The 18,214-nt window shown below is 38.1% G+C and overlaps 1 protein-coding gene across 2 annotated transcripts; it reads right to left on the bottom strand.

The window, feature by feature from the left end:
- Positions 1 to 1,967: 1,967 nt before the first annotated feature.
- On the bottom strand, positions 1,968 to 16,095 carry mbip (MAP3K12 binding inhibitory protein 1). Of its 2 annotated transcripts, none has more exons than XM_077240156.1 (9): positions 15,913 to 16,095; positions 15,440 to 15,550; positions 14,673 to 14,882; positions 13,776 to 13,872; positions 13,370 to 13,435; positions 10,668 to 10,820; positions 9,937 to 10,034; positions 4,187 to 4,225; positions 1,968 to 4,078 (listed from the first exon to the last, which is right to left on the bottom strand). In XM_077240156.1, exons 1-9 carry the CDS (start codon positions 16,060 to 16,062, stop codon positions 3,971 to 3,973), a joined length of 1,032 nt encoding a protein of 343 aa, XP_077096271.1. In that variant the 5' UTR covers positions 16,063 to 16,095; the 3' UTR covers positions 1,968 to 3,970. The 2 variants fall into 2 exon arrangements, with proteins under 2 accessions (XP_077096271.1, XP_077096272.1); XM_077240157.1 differs by having other exon boundaries at positions 9,937 to 10,031.
- Between the last annotated feature and the right edge of the window lie 2,119 nt (positions 16,096 to 18,214).

Below are 18,214 nucleotides of genomic sequence, written 5' to 3'. Positions count from 1 at the left end.
CTTGCAGCAACATCTCTTCTCTTCTCTGATGACAGCCTGTCACTCACATGATATCGACCAATAGCAAACCACAACAATCCAATCAATTCCCGAAGGACAAAATCAGATCCCACCCTACATTTGTGGGATGTTGCGAGAAGCTGTTTCATGTCATATACGTCACAACAGGGACGAAAAGACTGTCGCAACTTCCATTTTCATGTCGACTTTAAAAAGTCCAGTGCTGTGATACAAACTGCCTTAAAGGGATAGTTCACCCAAAAATGAAAATTGTCATCATTTACTGTAGCTACTCACTTCATGACGTTCCAAACCTGTATGCATTTCTTCTGCAGAACACACACAAACAAAAAGATATTGGGTCCCACTTTATATTAAGTGGCTTTAAGTATTATGTAGTTACATTGAAAAATATGTACAATGTACTTATTGTGTTCATGTTGTATTGTAAAACACTTTTGCTGCTATTGAGGTGTAATACGTGTAAGGTTAGGGTCAGGTGTGTGTGATACAGGTAAGGTTAGGGTCAGGTGTGTGTGATACAGGTAAGGTTAGGGTCAGGTGTGTGTGTTATGGGTAAGGTTAGGGCCAGGTGTGTGTGATATGGGTAAGGTTAGGGTCAGGTGTGTGTGTGATACGGGTAAGGTTTGGGTCAGGTGTGTGTGATACAGGTAAGGTTAGGGTCAGGTGTGTGTGATACGGGTAAGGTTAGGGTCAGGTGTGTGTGATATGGGTAAGGTTAGGGTCAGGTGTGTGTGTGATACGGGTAAGGTTTGGGTCAGGTGTGTGTGATACGGGTAAGGTTAGGGTCAGGTGTGTGTGATACGGGTAAGGTTAGGGTCAGGTGTGTGTGATACGGGTAAGGTTAGGGTCAGGTGTGAGTGATACGGGTAAGGTTAGGGTCAGGTGTGTGTGATACGGGTAAGGTTTGGGTCAGGTGTGTGTGTGATACGGGTAAGGTTTGGGTCAGGTGTGTGTGATACGGGTAAGGTTAGGGTCAGGTGTGTGTGATATGGGTAAGGTTAGGGTCAGGTGTGTGTGATACGGGTAAGGTTGGGGTCAGGTGTGTGTGATACGGGTAAGGTTTGGGTCAGGTGTGTGTGATACGGGTAAGGTTTGGGTCAGGTGTGTGTGATACGGGTAAGGTTTGGGTCAGGTGTGTGTGATACGGGTAAGGTTAGGGTCAGGTGTGTGTGATACGGGTAAGGTTAGGGTCAGGTGTGTGTGATACGGGTAAGGTTAGGGTCAGGTGTGTGTGATACGGGTAAGGTTAGGGTCAGGTGTGTGTGATACGGGTAAGGTTAGGGTCAGGTGTGTGTGATACGGGTAAGGTTTGGGTCAGGTGTGTGTGATACGGGTAAGGTTAGGGTCAGGTGTGTGTGATACGGGTAAGGTTTGGGTCAGGTGTGTGTGATACGGGTAAGGTTAGGGTCAGGTGTGTGTGATACGGGTAAGGTTAGGGTCAGGTGTGGTGGTATGGGTCGGTTTAAGGGTGGGTTAAGGTGTCAGGGAAGGGTCAACAATGTAATTACAAATATTATTACATAAATTAATTACAGCTCTAATTACATGAAGGTATTTTTAAAATATAAGTACAATGTAAAAACATGTATGTACACAATGAGTCCATTGTATCAAATTATTAGTTTCAATGTAAGTACATAGTACTTAAAGCCACTTAATATAAAGTGGGTCCAGATATTGTGAAGAATGTTTTTGAGCATTGACTTCCATACAAAAAAAACCTAACACCATACTTAAGTAAAAGTAGAGATACCTTACAGTTAAAGTGAGTCCATTACAAGTTAAAAGTCACTCATTTCAATACCGCTTGAGTAAAAGTCTTAGAAAATCTTATTTTAACAGTACTTCAGTAGGCCTATTTTACTTGTACTAAATGTAGACACAGAGATGCACTAGTTCTCAACACATAAGAGACATGCCAGTGAAAAACAAGAAACAGTTGATTTTTGTGGAGAGCAATCACCTGTTTATTTTCTAAAATCGAAATGAAACTGAACACCTCAATATTGCAATTGACACAAAAGCCTCTTAAACGTTTACAGACACTCAAGTCTCAGTTAAGCTTCAAGTGCTCAAAAAAAAAAAAATCATACAAAAAACCAATATCCTTCAAAAAGGTCTCTTAAAACGTCAACTATAATTAAAACCTTAGAAAAGTCAGCGGCTACTTGGACTGGACATGCTGTTTGGGACTCATTAACGGCTGCATGTCTTCACCTCATGTATGAAACACCTGCGAATTAGCAACTACATGCTAATGCTAATGCACTCCCATTTTAGCGGTGTTGTCAAGTTTGTGTGGGTAAGGGCAAAACACACAAGACATAGTACCTTCAATGCCCTGTTGATTGTGATATCACTTCTTTAAAAAAAAAAAATAGATAGGTGCCATGCAAATTGTAACGACTTATTGCATTAGCCATCACAAATGTATTGGAGTGTTACGTTCCTATTTAGTCTAGGGTTTGAAGGAATGTGTAACAGAATAAAATAAAAGAAACAAAAATGGTGTGATGTGTGGAGGCAGCAAGGTTCAGCTCCCAACCCCAATACTTTAACAAGAATAACCCAAGACAAACTCAAGAAGAACCAAGAGGTTTTATTCTTATGGACGTGGGAGTTTTTCAAGACTTCAAGAGAGGGTAATGGAAAAATAACAAACATAAACCCTATAACTATTACGGGGGAAACTAACTAGGCTACTCAAGAAAAGAAAAAACTCCCTAACTTAAACAGGAGAAAACTAGATACAATAAAGAAAAGCACCCACGTCTCTACCAATCCTTTTTTTTTTAAAGAATAAATATACTTATTAAAAAATGTAGTCAAGTAAAGAAAAAAGTTGCTAATATCCTTTATACTTAGTCAAAGTACAAAGTAGCTGAAAAGATATCTAAGTACAGTAACTAATTACATTTACTCAAATACTTTACACGATTGTCGCATAATAAAAATCATACAGTTTTGGAGCGACAGAGTGCGAGCAAATCTTTTGGTGAACTATCCTTTTCATTTTCTATGATCAAACACTTCAAAGTTAAAAAAAAAAACAATTATGAATTTATAAACCCCTTGATTGATTCATTTAGTCTTAAATCAAAGATAATTCAGTTAACTTTAAAAAAAATTGTCACTTTTAAATTCTAAAAAAAAAACTGCATTGCGAGGCTAGAGAAAGCTGTGAGTCACGGCAGCTACTGCTGTCTGCTCACACTGCCTGCCGTTTGCAATCACATCCACATATTCTCTAAGCAGTCACCTCTACCCTCAATCACACGTAATAATCATAGATCGGTTTAACGTTAACATATTCATGGACCCTTCGCTGGCATAGTTGTATAAGGATTGTTCTTCAAATGTCTTGTACAGCCAAATATCCAGAATTTTCCGCATTTCTCGAAAAATAAATATTTTGTCATAATTTGGGCTTACAATTAGCTGTAACCGTACAGCACATTAATATAAATATTAATATAGTTAATGTTTTGACAGAAACTACACAATATAACATGGTGAGCTCTTATAAGTCCTTATAACTACCTTGCAGATCATTTACTGTAACGTAAATTTGTGTATGATTTTTTTTTTATGTACAGTATAAGCCCCTAAAAATGAATTGTACACAACCAAATACATAACATCTGAGGATTTTTATTTTATTTTTAGAAAGTTACTGGACTGTATGTGAAAACGGGGGGGCAAGGAACATATGCACAAATAAAACTGCAGGAATTAGTTTTATTCACATAAATGGAGTCCAAAAAAGTAAACAACACATATGTATGACAAAGCAAAACATGTACATTTTTACAGATATAAAATATTCAGTGACACATAAATTCTAAATCTTTGAAATCTATGATTATCACAGATCTATACATGACCAAAAGTAAAGATCTAACTCATTAAGAGAAGGTAGAAAACATTTAAAGCAAAGGTCCACGTGTCAGTATGGAAAGTCTTCTGCGTCTGTGGGTTGGAACTCGCTGGTTTTCTTCATCAAGGCAGCTTTGACAGCACTTATCTTCCCATCTAGCTCAGCGAGACTGTAGTTCTGTGAAAACAAGAACGTTTTCATCAGCTAAAATGTTCTCGCTGAACAGCAGGACCTTCTTTATTTTTGCCTCAATGAATACACAAATGCATCAGTAATGGAACTTACCTGCGACATGGAGGCTTTAGGTCGTTTGTGTGAGTAATTCTGTGGGGAAAAAGGAAATGAAAGCATGAAATGAATGCGGATTTATATGAACGATGCACATGAGTCGTCATTCAACAAAACGGCAAAGCATTTATTTCAATATCAGACTCTTACATGTTCTGTTTTTCCATAGAAAAAAATAATGAAAATAGGGGAGGGGATTTAATGGCAACCAAAACAATAAATTGAACCAAGGACACCCATAAGTGGACAGAAACGGCACATGATTAGAGTATGAAACACATCACTCAATCACCGCCAACAGACCCGAGCTGCTATAGACTTACACTGATTAATAGTATTAAGTGGGGGCCATCGGGATTCTTTCTGTCACCCAATGGCCCTTTCGTTTATTCTGTCCATCTCTTTTTATTCATTTTAATCACTTTTCAGTGTGCATATGGATCCACTTGGCAGATGCATGATATCCGCTCACCCTGGTCAGCAGAGTTCAATTAATTCATTCGACTTGCTGAAAGCTGCGCTACAAACTAAGAAGATCAGCATATTTGACGGCACTCAAAGTCCCACTTTACAGGCAATATGCACACACAGACACACACACACAGATTGTAAAGGACATGGAAATCAGCTAGCTTTCAGCCCAGCACTGAACTAAGTGAAGCTGGTGTGAGGAGGCGTAGAAATGGTTCAAGAGCACTTACTCAGCTAACTTTGATGGGCTACAATCTGACAGGGATAACAAATTCTGAAGTGAAGGGAAAAAATATCACTCATATCAGCTTTTAATGGTTTTGAAGAACTCTCTGGCCGACTGTCGTGAGCGCAGAAGGAAACGCGTAAGTGAGAAGTCTTCAGCGTAACAGATAGTCAGTGTAGAAACAAACAGAGGAACCAGTGACACAAACTCGGTCTAATGGCACAAAAAAAGGGTCATAAGAGGTCATATCTTTTTTTTTGCATTCTTTCCCCCCTGACCTACACTTGTCAGTGTTTCCCACAGAATGACAGTGTAACTGTGGCGCGCGTGCATCGATATTGACTACCAGCTATATACAGCGTGCTAACCTCGAAAATCCAGCTGTATTGTAACAATAACTTAGCTCTCCTTATTAGCTAGGCTCCTTGTATGCTGGGTAATAACTTTTTTTAAAGCTGGGTCTCCAACATTGACATTGAGAGCGCGAGAGGTACGAGTGAGTGTGAGAGAGAGACGGAGGAGCGAGAGGTAGTGCTGCGCGAATGCGCTACGGCGCTCTGCAATCAAATATGATTTTAAATAGGCTTAGTAAAAAAATAAAAAAACAATCGAAAATCAATGTGTGGCAATCAGCGTTGATATTGGTGTGGGCCGCCACAAATAAATGAACGTATGGGAAACCCTTCTTGCACTACTTCAAAAGTTTGTTGTTTTTTAATGGATCAAGTGTTGGTGAAAAAGATGCATCTTCAGTCGTTTCTTGAAAATGGCTGACTCAGCAGCTCAGGTTGAGCTAGATAGGTCATTCCACTTGGGCTGGGTAAAAATATCGATTCATCATTGCATTGCAACTATTTGTTTCTAAATTCAATATCGATTGATCAAATCCTATGAATCGATTCAGCCCACCGGCCAGTGGCGGCGCTGTGGGCAACACTCTAGTGAGAGCGTTCAGCGTTGTACAAGACGCGCTTTACCAAAACAGCAAGATGACGGACAGTAGCTGCACCATAGACATCATATAGATAGACGCCCTATCGACCGCTACTGCCTATTGGCGCGGACGAGCCGTGGGGCCGCCATCTTAAACCGGTCACCCGCTCCGCTCAGTGTAATCTGTTTGGCAGGTGCAATGAGCCGCCAGCGCATTTAATTAATCACATCTCACTGAATACCGAACTGATTTTCACGCGGGTTTTTTGCTGCAAAGGTCATACACGTAGCTACGATACAGGACACATTGAATATTTTGTTCACAAAATACAACCAATAGTACGGTAATGTTAAATGTTAAATCCTACTTGTAAAAAGTAATCCCCGAGTGATGGTCCGCCGATTTGAGCAGGAATATGCTGCACACGGCTCTGGCATCTACTGCTGCTATGCAACGCAAATAGGAGTATGACCGGTTTAAGATGGCGGCCGCATTTCTTGCGCCACAGCAGCCAATTGGGGATCTAGTCTCGATATGATGTCTATGAGCTGCACTCCGTTCAAGCCTGCACCACCAACCAGGGACGTCGTTAGGCCTATTTTAGGGGGGCTGAAGCTACCCCAAAATGTTCCTAAGCCCCCCTAAATGATAATAAGAACAACAACAAGTCTCCGGGAGTCTCCCGCAAATTGATAGCGGCTCCCTGATGTACGCAAATTAGTTCAAATCTCCCGAAATCTAGAGCTCGCGAGCTCCAGACCGCGTAGTGCGCGCACGACAGAGAGGCAGAGTCCTTGCTTGTGTGTGCAAATGTGCGCGCGTGTGCCTCACGAAGCGCATTTTTTTTATGAGTATCCACATTTTGTGTTTCTGTTTACATTTCTTTTATAACTTGAATGTATAGGAAGAAAGAAATATACTTTTTATTACAGTTACATGCACTTTAGAGGTGTTAATAAAGCACCTGTTTGTTACAGTTGTGGTTTGTATTCAACGCATGTACAATATTATACAGTTTGTTCTGCTAAATAAACCATGACAGGAAACATGCTGGGGTCAATTTGTTCTTAAACATTGGTAATACTGCACACATTATTTAAAAATATACTCAGGTAATTAATTACTTGTGTATTTACTAATTATTGAATCGATATCTAAGCTAATAAATCAATATCGAATCGAAGCCTCAAGAATCGAAATCGAATCGAATTGTGAAATTCCTAACAATACCCAGCCCTACATTCCACCAGCAGGGAGCAGTCAGGGTGAAGGTCTCTGAAAGAGATTTTGTGCCTCTTTGCACCACAAGGCATCGTTCACTTGCAGAATTCAAGATTTTGGAGGGCACATAGGTCTGAATTAGTGAGTCTAGGTAAAGGAGTGTAGAGCCAGTGGCTGTTCTATAGGCAAACATCAGTGCCTTGAATTGACGTGAACGGCAATTGGCATCCAGTGCAATTTTATGAGGAGAGGTAGAGTGTGTTATGAGGAGAGTGTGCTCGTTAAAGACCACTCTTGCGGCAGCAATACAAAGCGGGTTGAAAATCGGCAAAGTTAGACTTTAAACAATGCAATTGAATTAGATTTTATTGAATTCAGTAAATTTTTTACTAATATCGCAAAACATCATTATAAATTTGAATGAATATCACTTTGTATGTGAAAGTTTTAATCTTTAGATTAATTCTTAAGTATAAAATTTGACAAATTTTCCTTTTAGGCAGGAACTCCAGTGGCATATTTACAAGCTTATGTTCTTGTTAGATATTTTTATCTATTAATCTTTTAGAATACAAACACACTGTGTGATTAGACAGTGGAATACAGTGTTACGTCCCAAGCAGGGCCTGAAATTAACACCTGACCACGCGCCAAATGTGGGTGAATTTTGCAATTGGCGGGTAAAACTGTCAATCTACCTGCCACGTTGGCGGGTAGCCAATGAGAATTGAGTGATTCATTAGTTGTTGTTTTTTTGCGTCTGTCCGATAACATCAGCAATTTTCATTCAAGCAGCTGATTTCTGTGAATGCATGTAAAACTAAATGTATATTGAAGCACAGGGTGAAGTCAGTATATACATTAACGACGATTCAAAACACTGTAAATAGGTTCATAATCTCTAAATGTCTATTCTGACTAAACCCAACTGTGATAGTTTTATTCTCATATATTTATATTTTTATTTTTTTTATTCTTATAATTTGTAGTATTATGTTTCATGTTGTATTTGTATTTGTATATGTCCACTGGAAGCCTCAGTACCAAAACAAATTCCTTGTGTGTGCAAGCACACTTGGCAATAAAGCTCTTTCTGATTCTGATTCTGATTTGAGACAAATAAATGTACATTTAATGTAAAACTATGTAAACGGCGCTCTGTGGTGCGGCAGAATTTTGAACAAGGTCCTTAGCTGTTGCTGGGCGCCGCGGACAGACGCCGAGTGGCGCCGCTGGTGTGTGTACACTGATAGAAAATAATGTATTCGAATTTTAAAGACGTGGTTCTGCGTGACGCATCTGGTGTGCGACCCCCTTAAGAGTTATTATTACTTATAATGATTTCGTTAATAACTTGACAGCACTAAAATGTGTATTCTTACAAGTTAAAGAACAATGTTTGTGTGATTTCTATTTTTCACCTTTATGAGGCAAAAAAAAAAAAATTGTCTGGTGTAAAGTTACTGTGGCAGGTGGTCAAAAAAGTTAACTTCAGGCCCTGGTCCCAAGGCACGCATGAGTTTTATTTGCTGTTATTGTGCTTGTCTCTCTGTATTCTCTTTCCTTGTTGCTCCTCCCACTATCCACTTCACAGGTTTGGGAGTGCCACCTGATGTGTGTTCCAGCTCGTTAAGGTGTGAGTGGAGCAGTGTATATAAGAACCCAGAGAGTTCCAACCCAAGAGAGAGACTGAGGCCCTGTTTACACGAAGGGAAAAAGCAGATATTTCCCTGCGGTTTGGCCTCTCATTTACACGAAAATCCCGTTTTTATCACAGAAAACGATTATTTCTAAAAACTCCGGCCAAAGTGGAGATTTCTGAGAACGCCGGTTATGTGTTGCCGTGTCAACTGGGAGAAAAGGGGTTTTAGGTTCTCTCTTCTCGATTCTGAGGATTCTGATTGGCTTGCATGGCTTTATCCTTCTCCCTACACTGCCGCCCATAGGTTTGGCATAGTTATGATGGCGCTCGTGCCGTATTTATGCGGGTTGTGTGCACGATGTTAATATTGAAAACAGAGAGGGGGGGGGGGATATTTGTTTTTCTAAATACCCGGCTATGTGTAAACGTAGCCTGAGGCTTTCCTCTGAGAGACGGTCATCTTCTGGTCCCAGCACTTGTTGATTTAATGGTGTTTGTGGTGTCAGTTATAGTGGTTTAGTGAACGAAAAGAAGGTATGCTGTGTGCTAACTTCTGTGTGACTTGGTGGTAACCTTGTGCTTGTAGTTAACATCTAACTAGAGTTTTCTTCTAACTTAAAATACTGTTTGATTTATTTTAACTAATATAATTTGTAGGGAGGTGGATGCCATTTTATTTAAGATTCAGTTTTCTCCTGTGTTATATAGAGAGGAAGTAAGGGAAGTGTTTGTGTTCTGGTTTATTTTATTTTTGAAGCTAGGCAAGTTATTTCTAAAAACATTTAGTAAGAAATCCTTTTGTTTGTTGTTTTCGCCTTTTCCTCTCCTGAAGTTCTACCTTTTTTATATCCCACTGATTATGTAAAATAAAACTTGTGAAATCTTTTTACTTTATAAACTCGTGTCATTGTAATTTGTGCTTGTCCTGGGACCTGGAGACGAGAGTTCTTTCACTCTCTCCCCGCATTTTTGTTACCTTCCTTTTCAGCCCCTAGACTTGAAACGGATCGTAACAATAGTCTTTGATGTTGTGATTAATAAAAAAAAAAGAGGAAAAAAAAACTCCCAATCAAAATCACCTAATACCTAGTTCTCTGTGTTCATAAGCTACTGTGGATGTTCAAAGAGCATGGAACTTGTAGAAAGAAAACACTAAGATGAACAAACTAATTCAATATCTGATCATCCACTCCTCCTACAAACAAGGACACAGACACACACATACTCTCTATCTCTCTTTTCCCACCACTTACTGTGGAGTGGAAGTACTCTGGCGAAAGACCCTCAAGCTCCAGAATTCGATCTTCAAGTTTCTTTAGCCGCTGATAAACGCTTTGAGGAACTGGACCTACTGAAAGACAGATACAGTAGAGTTACACAACAAACTAGCATTTACCTGTCAGCACACACTTAGGACTACGAAAAATAGTCTAATTAAATACAATGTCTAATACATTAAAGGTGCTATATGTAGAATTCAGAAACCTGTGTTATTAGTGAGACCGGTGGCTATTAAGTGAACTGCATCCAGCAACTTATTGCACATGATCGCACTTGTGCACGTGGACGTGATTCGAGGCCATATATCTACTCATAGCGAAGTCCTTTTTCGTTTTTTGCTTAGAAGTAAAAATACTTTGAAAATACCTTTACAGCAATATATTGTGCATGTCACATTAACATGACAGTACAGAATATCTCTTTCAGCATTATCATGAACATAACCACCCGTTTCATAGAATGGAAGAGAGGCTTTTGGGTGCGCGTAAAGTCACATTCGGCACACCTGGCAAAGACCGCCAGAGTCCTTCTCAAAAGAAATCCGTATACAGGCTTTCAGATAACCTAGGTAGTCGGGGAAGTTCTCATTTCAAGCTGTTGACACATTGGCAATACAAAAATATATAAATATATATGAAAATTCTTACAAATAGCCCCTTTAAGACATTGAACTTCCTAAAGCTCTTCTATTGATCCCACTTACCTGGTGGAAGTTTCAGGTGAGATTCCATGTTATGGAGCCTCTCCTCGATGACGGGGTTTCCACAGTCTCGGCTGATGGTTCCCTGCTGCTGGTCTCCTAACTCAGAAAGTGCCCCTCTGGTTTGAGGTCCGTATGTATTTATAACACGTGTCACTGCAATAGCAAACAAACAGCAATTAATGCTCCACAAATCGACAGATCATCCAGATATTATTAGTCTAGAATGGACAAATCGACAACATGTATGTTAGACCCTATACTGACTAAGCTATTGAAAGAGATGCTTCCAGAGGTCATAGATCCTTTTCTTAATATCATTAATTCATCTTTGTCATTAGGATACGTACCAAAAACCTTTAAGATGGCTATGATTAAACCGCTTGTTCAAAAAACCCAACTTGATCCTACAGAATTAGTCAATTACAGGCCGATCTTGAATCTACCTTTTCTGTCAAAGATACTAGAAAATGAATCTTCACAACTATGTTCCTTCTTAGAAAGAAATGGTATCTGCGAGGATTTTCAGTCAGGATTTAGACCGTATACCATAGTACTGAGACGGCTCTCATTAAGAGTCACAAATTATTTGCTCTTATCATCTGATCGTGGTTGTATCTCTCTATTAGTGATACTTGATCTTAGTGCTGCATTAATTTGATACCATTAATCACAACATTGTTTTAAATAGACTTGAAATTATGTCGGCATTAGTGGAATTGCATTAGCATGGTTTAAATCATACTTATCTGACCGTAATCAGTTTGTAGCAGTAAATGAAGAGATGTCTTATCGATCAAAAGTTCAGTATGGCGTACCACAAGGCTCAGTACTAGGACCGCTGCTGTTCACTCTGTACATGCTACCCTTAGGAGATATCATTAGGAAGCATGGCATTAGTTTTCACTGTTATGCTGATGATACTCAGCTCTATATTTCTTCACGCCCTGACGAAACCTACCAATTCACAAAATTAACGGAATGCATAGCTGATGTAAAAAACTGGATGACTAGTAATTTCCTACTACTTACTTCTGAAAATACAGATTCTAAGTATTGAACAATAAACGTCCTCACATACTAGATTGCTGCTGAGTCAAGTCTTTGTCGTCAGTTAGGAACCTGTGTGTGTGTGTGTGTGTGGGTGTGCTCTTTGATACCTATCTTTCATTTGAAAGTCACGTGTCTAGTATCAGTAAAACCGCATTTTTCCATCTTAAAAATATATCTAAATTACGTCATATGCTCTCAATGACAAATGCGGAACAGTTAGTTCATGCGTTTATGACATCAAGGCTAGATTATTGTAATGCTCTACTGGGTGGTTGACCTGCACGCTTAATAAACAAACTACAGCTGGTCAAAATCAACTGTTTTCTACCGCCGTAGATCCTTTTCCTATTTAGCACCAAAACTTTGGAACAATCTTCCTAACATTGTCCGGGAAGCAGGCACAGTCTGTCAGTTCAAATCTAGATGAAAAACACACCTCTTTGCCCTACCATACACATAACAGATAGACTTCTATAATTCAATGTTAGACTGCATAGATTAGGTCAGCTGGAACCGGGCACACTTCCCATAAATCCTGATGCACTTTTTACATCATAAGACTTGTTACATCATGGCGTCGCTAATATTAATATTAGTCTCTCTGTTTATCCCGAGGTTTACAGCAGTCCGCCGGATCCAGGCCGTATCCGGATCTGATGAAGGGCCTGCGTCTGGACACGATGACATTGCATCCTGAAGTGTCAAACTAGTCTCTCTGTGTAAATGAGTGGCCGGATCGCATTAAGGGTTTTCTGTTAGAACGATGTCGTGTTAGCGGCCCCTAAGTTAATTACTAATGATCTTTGCGACGGAAGTGAATCAATCAAAACTTTAGCTAGACAATAACTTTATTCTAAAGCTGCGGTCAAGCCAAAACAATCTTTGTTACTTTAATTTCCTATTATCACTGTAAAGCTATTTTGAAACAATCTATATTGTTAAAAGTGCTATATAAATGAAAGTGACCTGACTTGAAACACTAAACACAGTGTATAATCATTTCATATTTTAATAAAAAAAATTTAAAAAATATATATTTACTACCATTATTTCCCACAGCAAAATTTCTGTTTTGAACATGTATATATATACACGTAAAAAAAGTACACTACTGTAAAAAAACGTTTTTAAAAACAAAAACAAATTATGTTTGTGAAATTCTCGAACGATCAAGTTGGCTACATATATTTGGTCCAAAATACAGTAAACAGCAATAATGTGAAATATTATTACAATTTGAAAACCTTTTATTATTTTAATATACTTTAAAATATAATTTACTCCCGTGATGGCAAAGCTGAATTTTAAGCATCATTGCTCCAGTCTTCAGTGTCACATGATCCTTCAGAAATAATTTTAATATGATATTTGCTCCTCAGGAAACATTTATTATTATTCTCACATTGAAAATTGTGCTGCTTAATATTTTGTGGAAACAGTGATACATTTTTTCAGGATTCTTTGATGAATAGTAAGTTTTAAAAAACAACAACATTTATTTAAATCTTTTGTAACATTATAAATGTAACTATGATTACTTTAATGCATAAATAAAAGTATTAATTTCTTTCAAACTAAAAAATCTTACTGACCCCAAAAATTTGAACAGCAGACTTCAGTTTCAATATAATGAGAATGAACAAGCGTTTAACCTTTGACGTGACTCTTGAAACCAGGATATGGTGTGAAGACTGCATCAGTTCTTGCACAGCTGTCTTCTATAGACCACACGGGAAAAGAATGTTAGTTTGTAGAGTTTCTGCAAAAAATTATATATATATATATATATATACTGTGTATACATTTACCAAAAGAAAAAACAGCATAAAATGTCTGCTTTAATGATTAATGGCACATATACAATAGTAAACACTCCATAGATGACCAAGGCAAATGACCTGACTTGGTAAAAATAAAGAGCTTTTAAGATCTGGTTGTATTTGGAGGATTGAGTCTTAGATGATGTGTGTATTCTGACCTCACGCCCGCAGAAATCAGCACTCTTACAAACATTGGCAATTGCTGTGCAGTATTTCTCTGACCACCCCCCATTCTCACCCTGATTGCAGTCGATCACGTTGCAAAACTCTCGCACATTGTTTTCATTGATCTCCAGCTGTTTGCGCTCTATAAATGCAGATATCCTGCGTTCAATCTGAGAAAATGAGTGAGAGAGAGAGAGAGCAATGAGGGTCAGACTGATGAGCTATTGAAGAAGAAAAAAAATCAATCCACGGTCTTCTTTTTTGCTGTTTAGTTTTAATGAGGAACACTAGGCCATATGGGCTGCATGACTAACAAATGACCGCAGTGGACAAAATTATTCCCAAAATCAAAATATTTCTCACACGCAACCATTTCAGATAGTTGTGATTTGTTTGGGCCTTTTATTACAGTGACTGTAAATAAATAAGCAATAAAAATGAGGGTCTCCTTGTCCTTCGCCCACATGCAATTTCAGCATGTAATGAACATCCACTTCATAACGTTGCAAGGACCAGGACCTCTCATAGGACTCTCAAAGTGGGTGGCTATTTGTTTCTCTCTGAAGGAAAGCAGGCAGCGAAAGAGCCTTCCATTCATTCTCAACTGTCTGTCCACAGATAGCAATTCACACTCCCTATGACTGGCCAACTGGGGCAGATTATATGCAAATAGTAAATAGTGACTGTCAAACAATCAACTTTAATTGTGCTTGGGAAGAGATTGCTTGAATAAATCCAAAATTTGAATGTTTGGTCCAACGATCATCATTGGTAAATACAAATAAAACCAATAACAGCTTAACTGTTCAACTAAATGGATTATACAAAATAATGCTTTTATTGCATGCAGCATAAAAACAAAGGCTATTTTTTCAGTTCTTATTTGTGAGAATATAAAGTTACAATGTAATAAAAACAAATAAACATTATATACACAATATTTTGTGTGGTGTTATGTTTGAGGTTTTACCTCAGATTTAGCAGCCTTGATCTGCACATTATCATCGACTTGAGTCTTGTTACGATCCTCAAGGACAATGCAGTGGTCAGATGTAAGAGCAACATGCTCCGAGTCAACCAACATCTGCTCAGACGTATCTGCTCTTTCTTTCCGGTCACTGTTGCCTGGATCGGAGTGACTTTCAGACTCCACCATTTCCTTCAGATTTTCAGAGACTGACTGGAAGAATCAGAAAGTTAATGACAAGTGAAGTGGAAACACAGACAGTTCTTCTGTCCCTTGTGCCATCTTTCAGTTTTCAATGTGTATTCATAATGACAAATTATGTCTTAGGCAAACAAACATGGGATAATGTACAGTCGGCTGGTCATCATCTCAAAATAAACCCTAACGGGGTAATCTGAACTTGAAGCAGTTTTGGAGGAGAGAACGATTTCTGGGTTTATTTTGCGATAATGACTGCACATATTTCCACTTATGGACCTTATTCTGGACAAAATGTAATTTTTCAAAACTTTAAATGAGGCTGTAAGGGATAGATGTGCAAATTACATGTAACTAACCCTGAACCAAACCCTAACTGTAACTCTATTATAGTATGTACATGTAGTAAATTAATATCACTCAGTACTTATTTGAGTAAGTACAATGTTACTACTGTCACCAGAAATAAAATGTAACCCAAGCATTGTCTATCCTCCTCAGCCTTGTTTCCATTTTTTTCTTTTAAATGATTTTTTATGCACATGATAGCACTATTTGTGTGTTCTATTTACCTGTAATTTGGAGATGTGCTGTTGTAAACAGGTGTACACATGAGATGGCTGAAGCTCAGAGACATCGTTGACATTGGCACTTATGCTTAACACTTTCTCACCCACTTTTAACTGGAAAACAAGAGAAAGTCAGTTGTTCGTAAGTATTGTTGTTCGTTTGCTTTTAATGGGTATCCCTGCTGAAAGAAAACCTAAACCAGCCTAGGTAGTCTCCCTGTCTGGTCAGGCTAGTCTGTTTATTGGTTTTAGAGGCATTAAAACCAGCAACGATCAGCTAGAACAACCTCATGCTGGTGGTGTTTCAGCAGGAATATTACAATTGACATATGCATTCATTTGTATTGGTTTACTGTAGAGAAACCATAAAATATTACAAAAATGGTGATCTGGTTACGTGGGGGAAAAAACTACATGTTAACGTTACTATGCCAGCTTTCCACATCCTGTTTAAAGCGCATCATATTTGCACAAACCTTTGCGCCAAGCTCAGCGAGTGACTCGATAATAGAGGAAATGCAGTCTTTGAATGCATCCCGGTGTCCACCGTGATGTGAAACCTGGCTGTTGCGCTGCTCCTGTTTACTTTCTGCACGCGCATCGCGTCTCTCTCCGTCCGCCGCCATCACACTTCCGCTCCCGACGGCAGCGCTGATTGGACTAACCCGCTCCTGTATAAAATTACCTCACTTCCGCTAGGAATATACTTTTTTCCCCTTCGTTACAGTAAATATAAATAGACATAGAAACAAAGAAGACAAAAATATGATACACAGACACAGATGTGTTGGCAAAAAAACAAACAAAAAACAAACAAACAGCATTGTAATAAATGTAGCCTACTCCTTAAGAGGACACAAAGGATGAATGTCAGAGATTCAGTTTTCACTGCTTTAGGATTAACAGAGCTTTGGATAGTGTCCATATACTTGTCTAGATCATATTTGAGTAGAGTAAAGAGAGGTTTAGAGCCCGTAAATTTTTGTTTATGTATATGAAATCTAGGTAGTATGAAACACAAATTAATTATGTAGTATTTCCCTGCGTTCTCATTCGAGTAGTCAAGCAATCCAAAGAAAACAACTTCAAAACTGAATAAAAAGTCACTTACAAAAAAAAGATGCACAAACATTAACAAATCTGAACAAAATTTCTCTGTGTGTACATTGCCAAAACAAGTGAATGACATCTTCATAAGAAGAGTGACAAAAACAATTCACTTCAATGTCTGATGTATATTTCCTAAGAAAGGCTTTGGTCGGGTAACACTTGAGATACTTTATCGGTAGGCCTAAGTAGATAGACAAAGACCATATTTTCTCATAGGCTACATTCTATTCAATATTATTCCAATATGGTAATTACATAAGGCATTGTTATTATCTCTCTCTGTTAGAGAGCTCTGATTTTATTGTATTTCTTTTTTGTGTTGCTCTTGTGTCAATTATGTTTAAAGAGTAAGTGCATGGCCATGGGAGTTTATAACCTTGCAAAAGAAAAGACACTGCAGAGGAAATGGCATTGAAAACAATAGCATATTCATTAGCAGTTATAGGAATTATATATCTGTACAAAATCTGAATAATTATAAATTCTGCCATGTGTGGTAAAAAGCTGTTCAACTAAAAAAAGGTTGTTTTTGAACCAGTTGTCAAAGAAAAGTGATTTATTTTTGTTGAGAATATCCTTAGTGTTCCATAAGTAATATCTGTGCAGAGATCATTTGTGTTTGTATATTAGGGACCAGGACAAGAGCGTCTGCTTATGGAAATGAGAAAGTTTAATACCTGATCGTGGTTCAAAAATGTTCGACAGCAAAACAGAACTACGGTAGTTTTACATATTTAAATTGTTTGAAAATTATCATTTAAACAAATTAACAATTTATTTTATAGTGTTCTTGTTACACGTTAAGTACTATGCCAAATTACAAGCAACTTTATTAAGTAGATGTTGTTAACATTACTCATTTTGTGTAAATATATGATGAAATGCAGTAAAATTGTGAATACTGTAAAATATTATTACAATATAAAACAAAAGGTGCATGCATCCATCATAAAAGTAATCCATATACAACTCCAGGGTGTCGATAAAGGCCTTCTCTCTCTCTTTTATTTTATTTTTTATCTTATGGACCCCAAACAGCCATTTTTTTTAGTTATTGCACTGCAACAAAAACTGTAATTTAAACTTTTTATAGCCTTCTTTGCAGTGTCAAATATAATATAACATATACTGTAATCCACATATATTTCCAAGTGTAAAATTACTAATGATAATGCATGATGTAAAGACAACAGTTTTCGGGGTAGCCAGTTAATATTATTCATAATATACCTTTTCTATATTGGTCAATGTAGTCAAGGTCTGGTTTTGTTTTGAGTCATAAGGACATTACTCTTCTCGTTAATCACATCCCCTGTCAATTAAAGTAGTGTCAACTCGGCTGAGCTTGTATATTGTGGCCAAAAATGTGACCTTTAAGACAAATTGAAGGGTTTTGACATTGGTTCAGTATCCCTCATATTCATCGTCAGACGTTTCATTCTTCAGGATATATTGTCAGATTGTGCTCAGCACTCAAAGTTTTTCTTCCAGGGAGCGTTTTGAAAGGCAGGCTGCCCGTTTATAGCAATACTGACTGTCAAACAATAGTGTAAGGGCAATAGGGATGGGAAGCTGCTCACAATGGAGCTCTTTTCTGTCCCGAGAAAGTGTGGGAAAATCTCCCTCGTCTATTCATACATTTTTTCTTCTTTTTTTCCATATAATGAG

This window comes from Siphateles boraxobius, unplaced genomic scaffold (assembly GCF_051911475.1).
Source record: "Siphateles boraxobius isolate OS27281-9 unplaced genomic scaffold, OSU_SipBor_1 22, whole genome shotgun sequence".
In the NCBI taxonomy this organism is placed as follows: domain Eukaryota; kingdom Metazoa; phylum Chordata; class Actinopteri; order Cypriniformes; family Leuciscidae; genus Siphateles; species Siphateles boraxobius.
The sequence above is the reverse complement of the archived record's forward strand: the minus strand, read 5'-3'. Positions and strand labels throughout refer to the sequence as shown.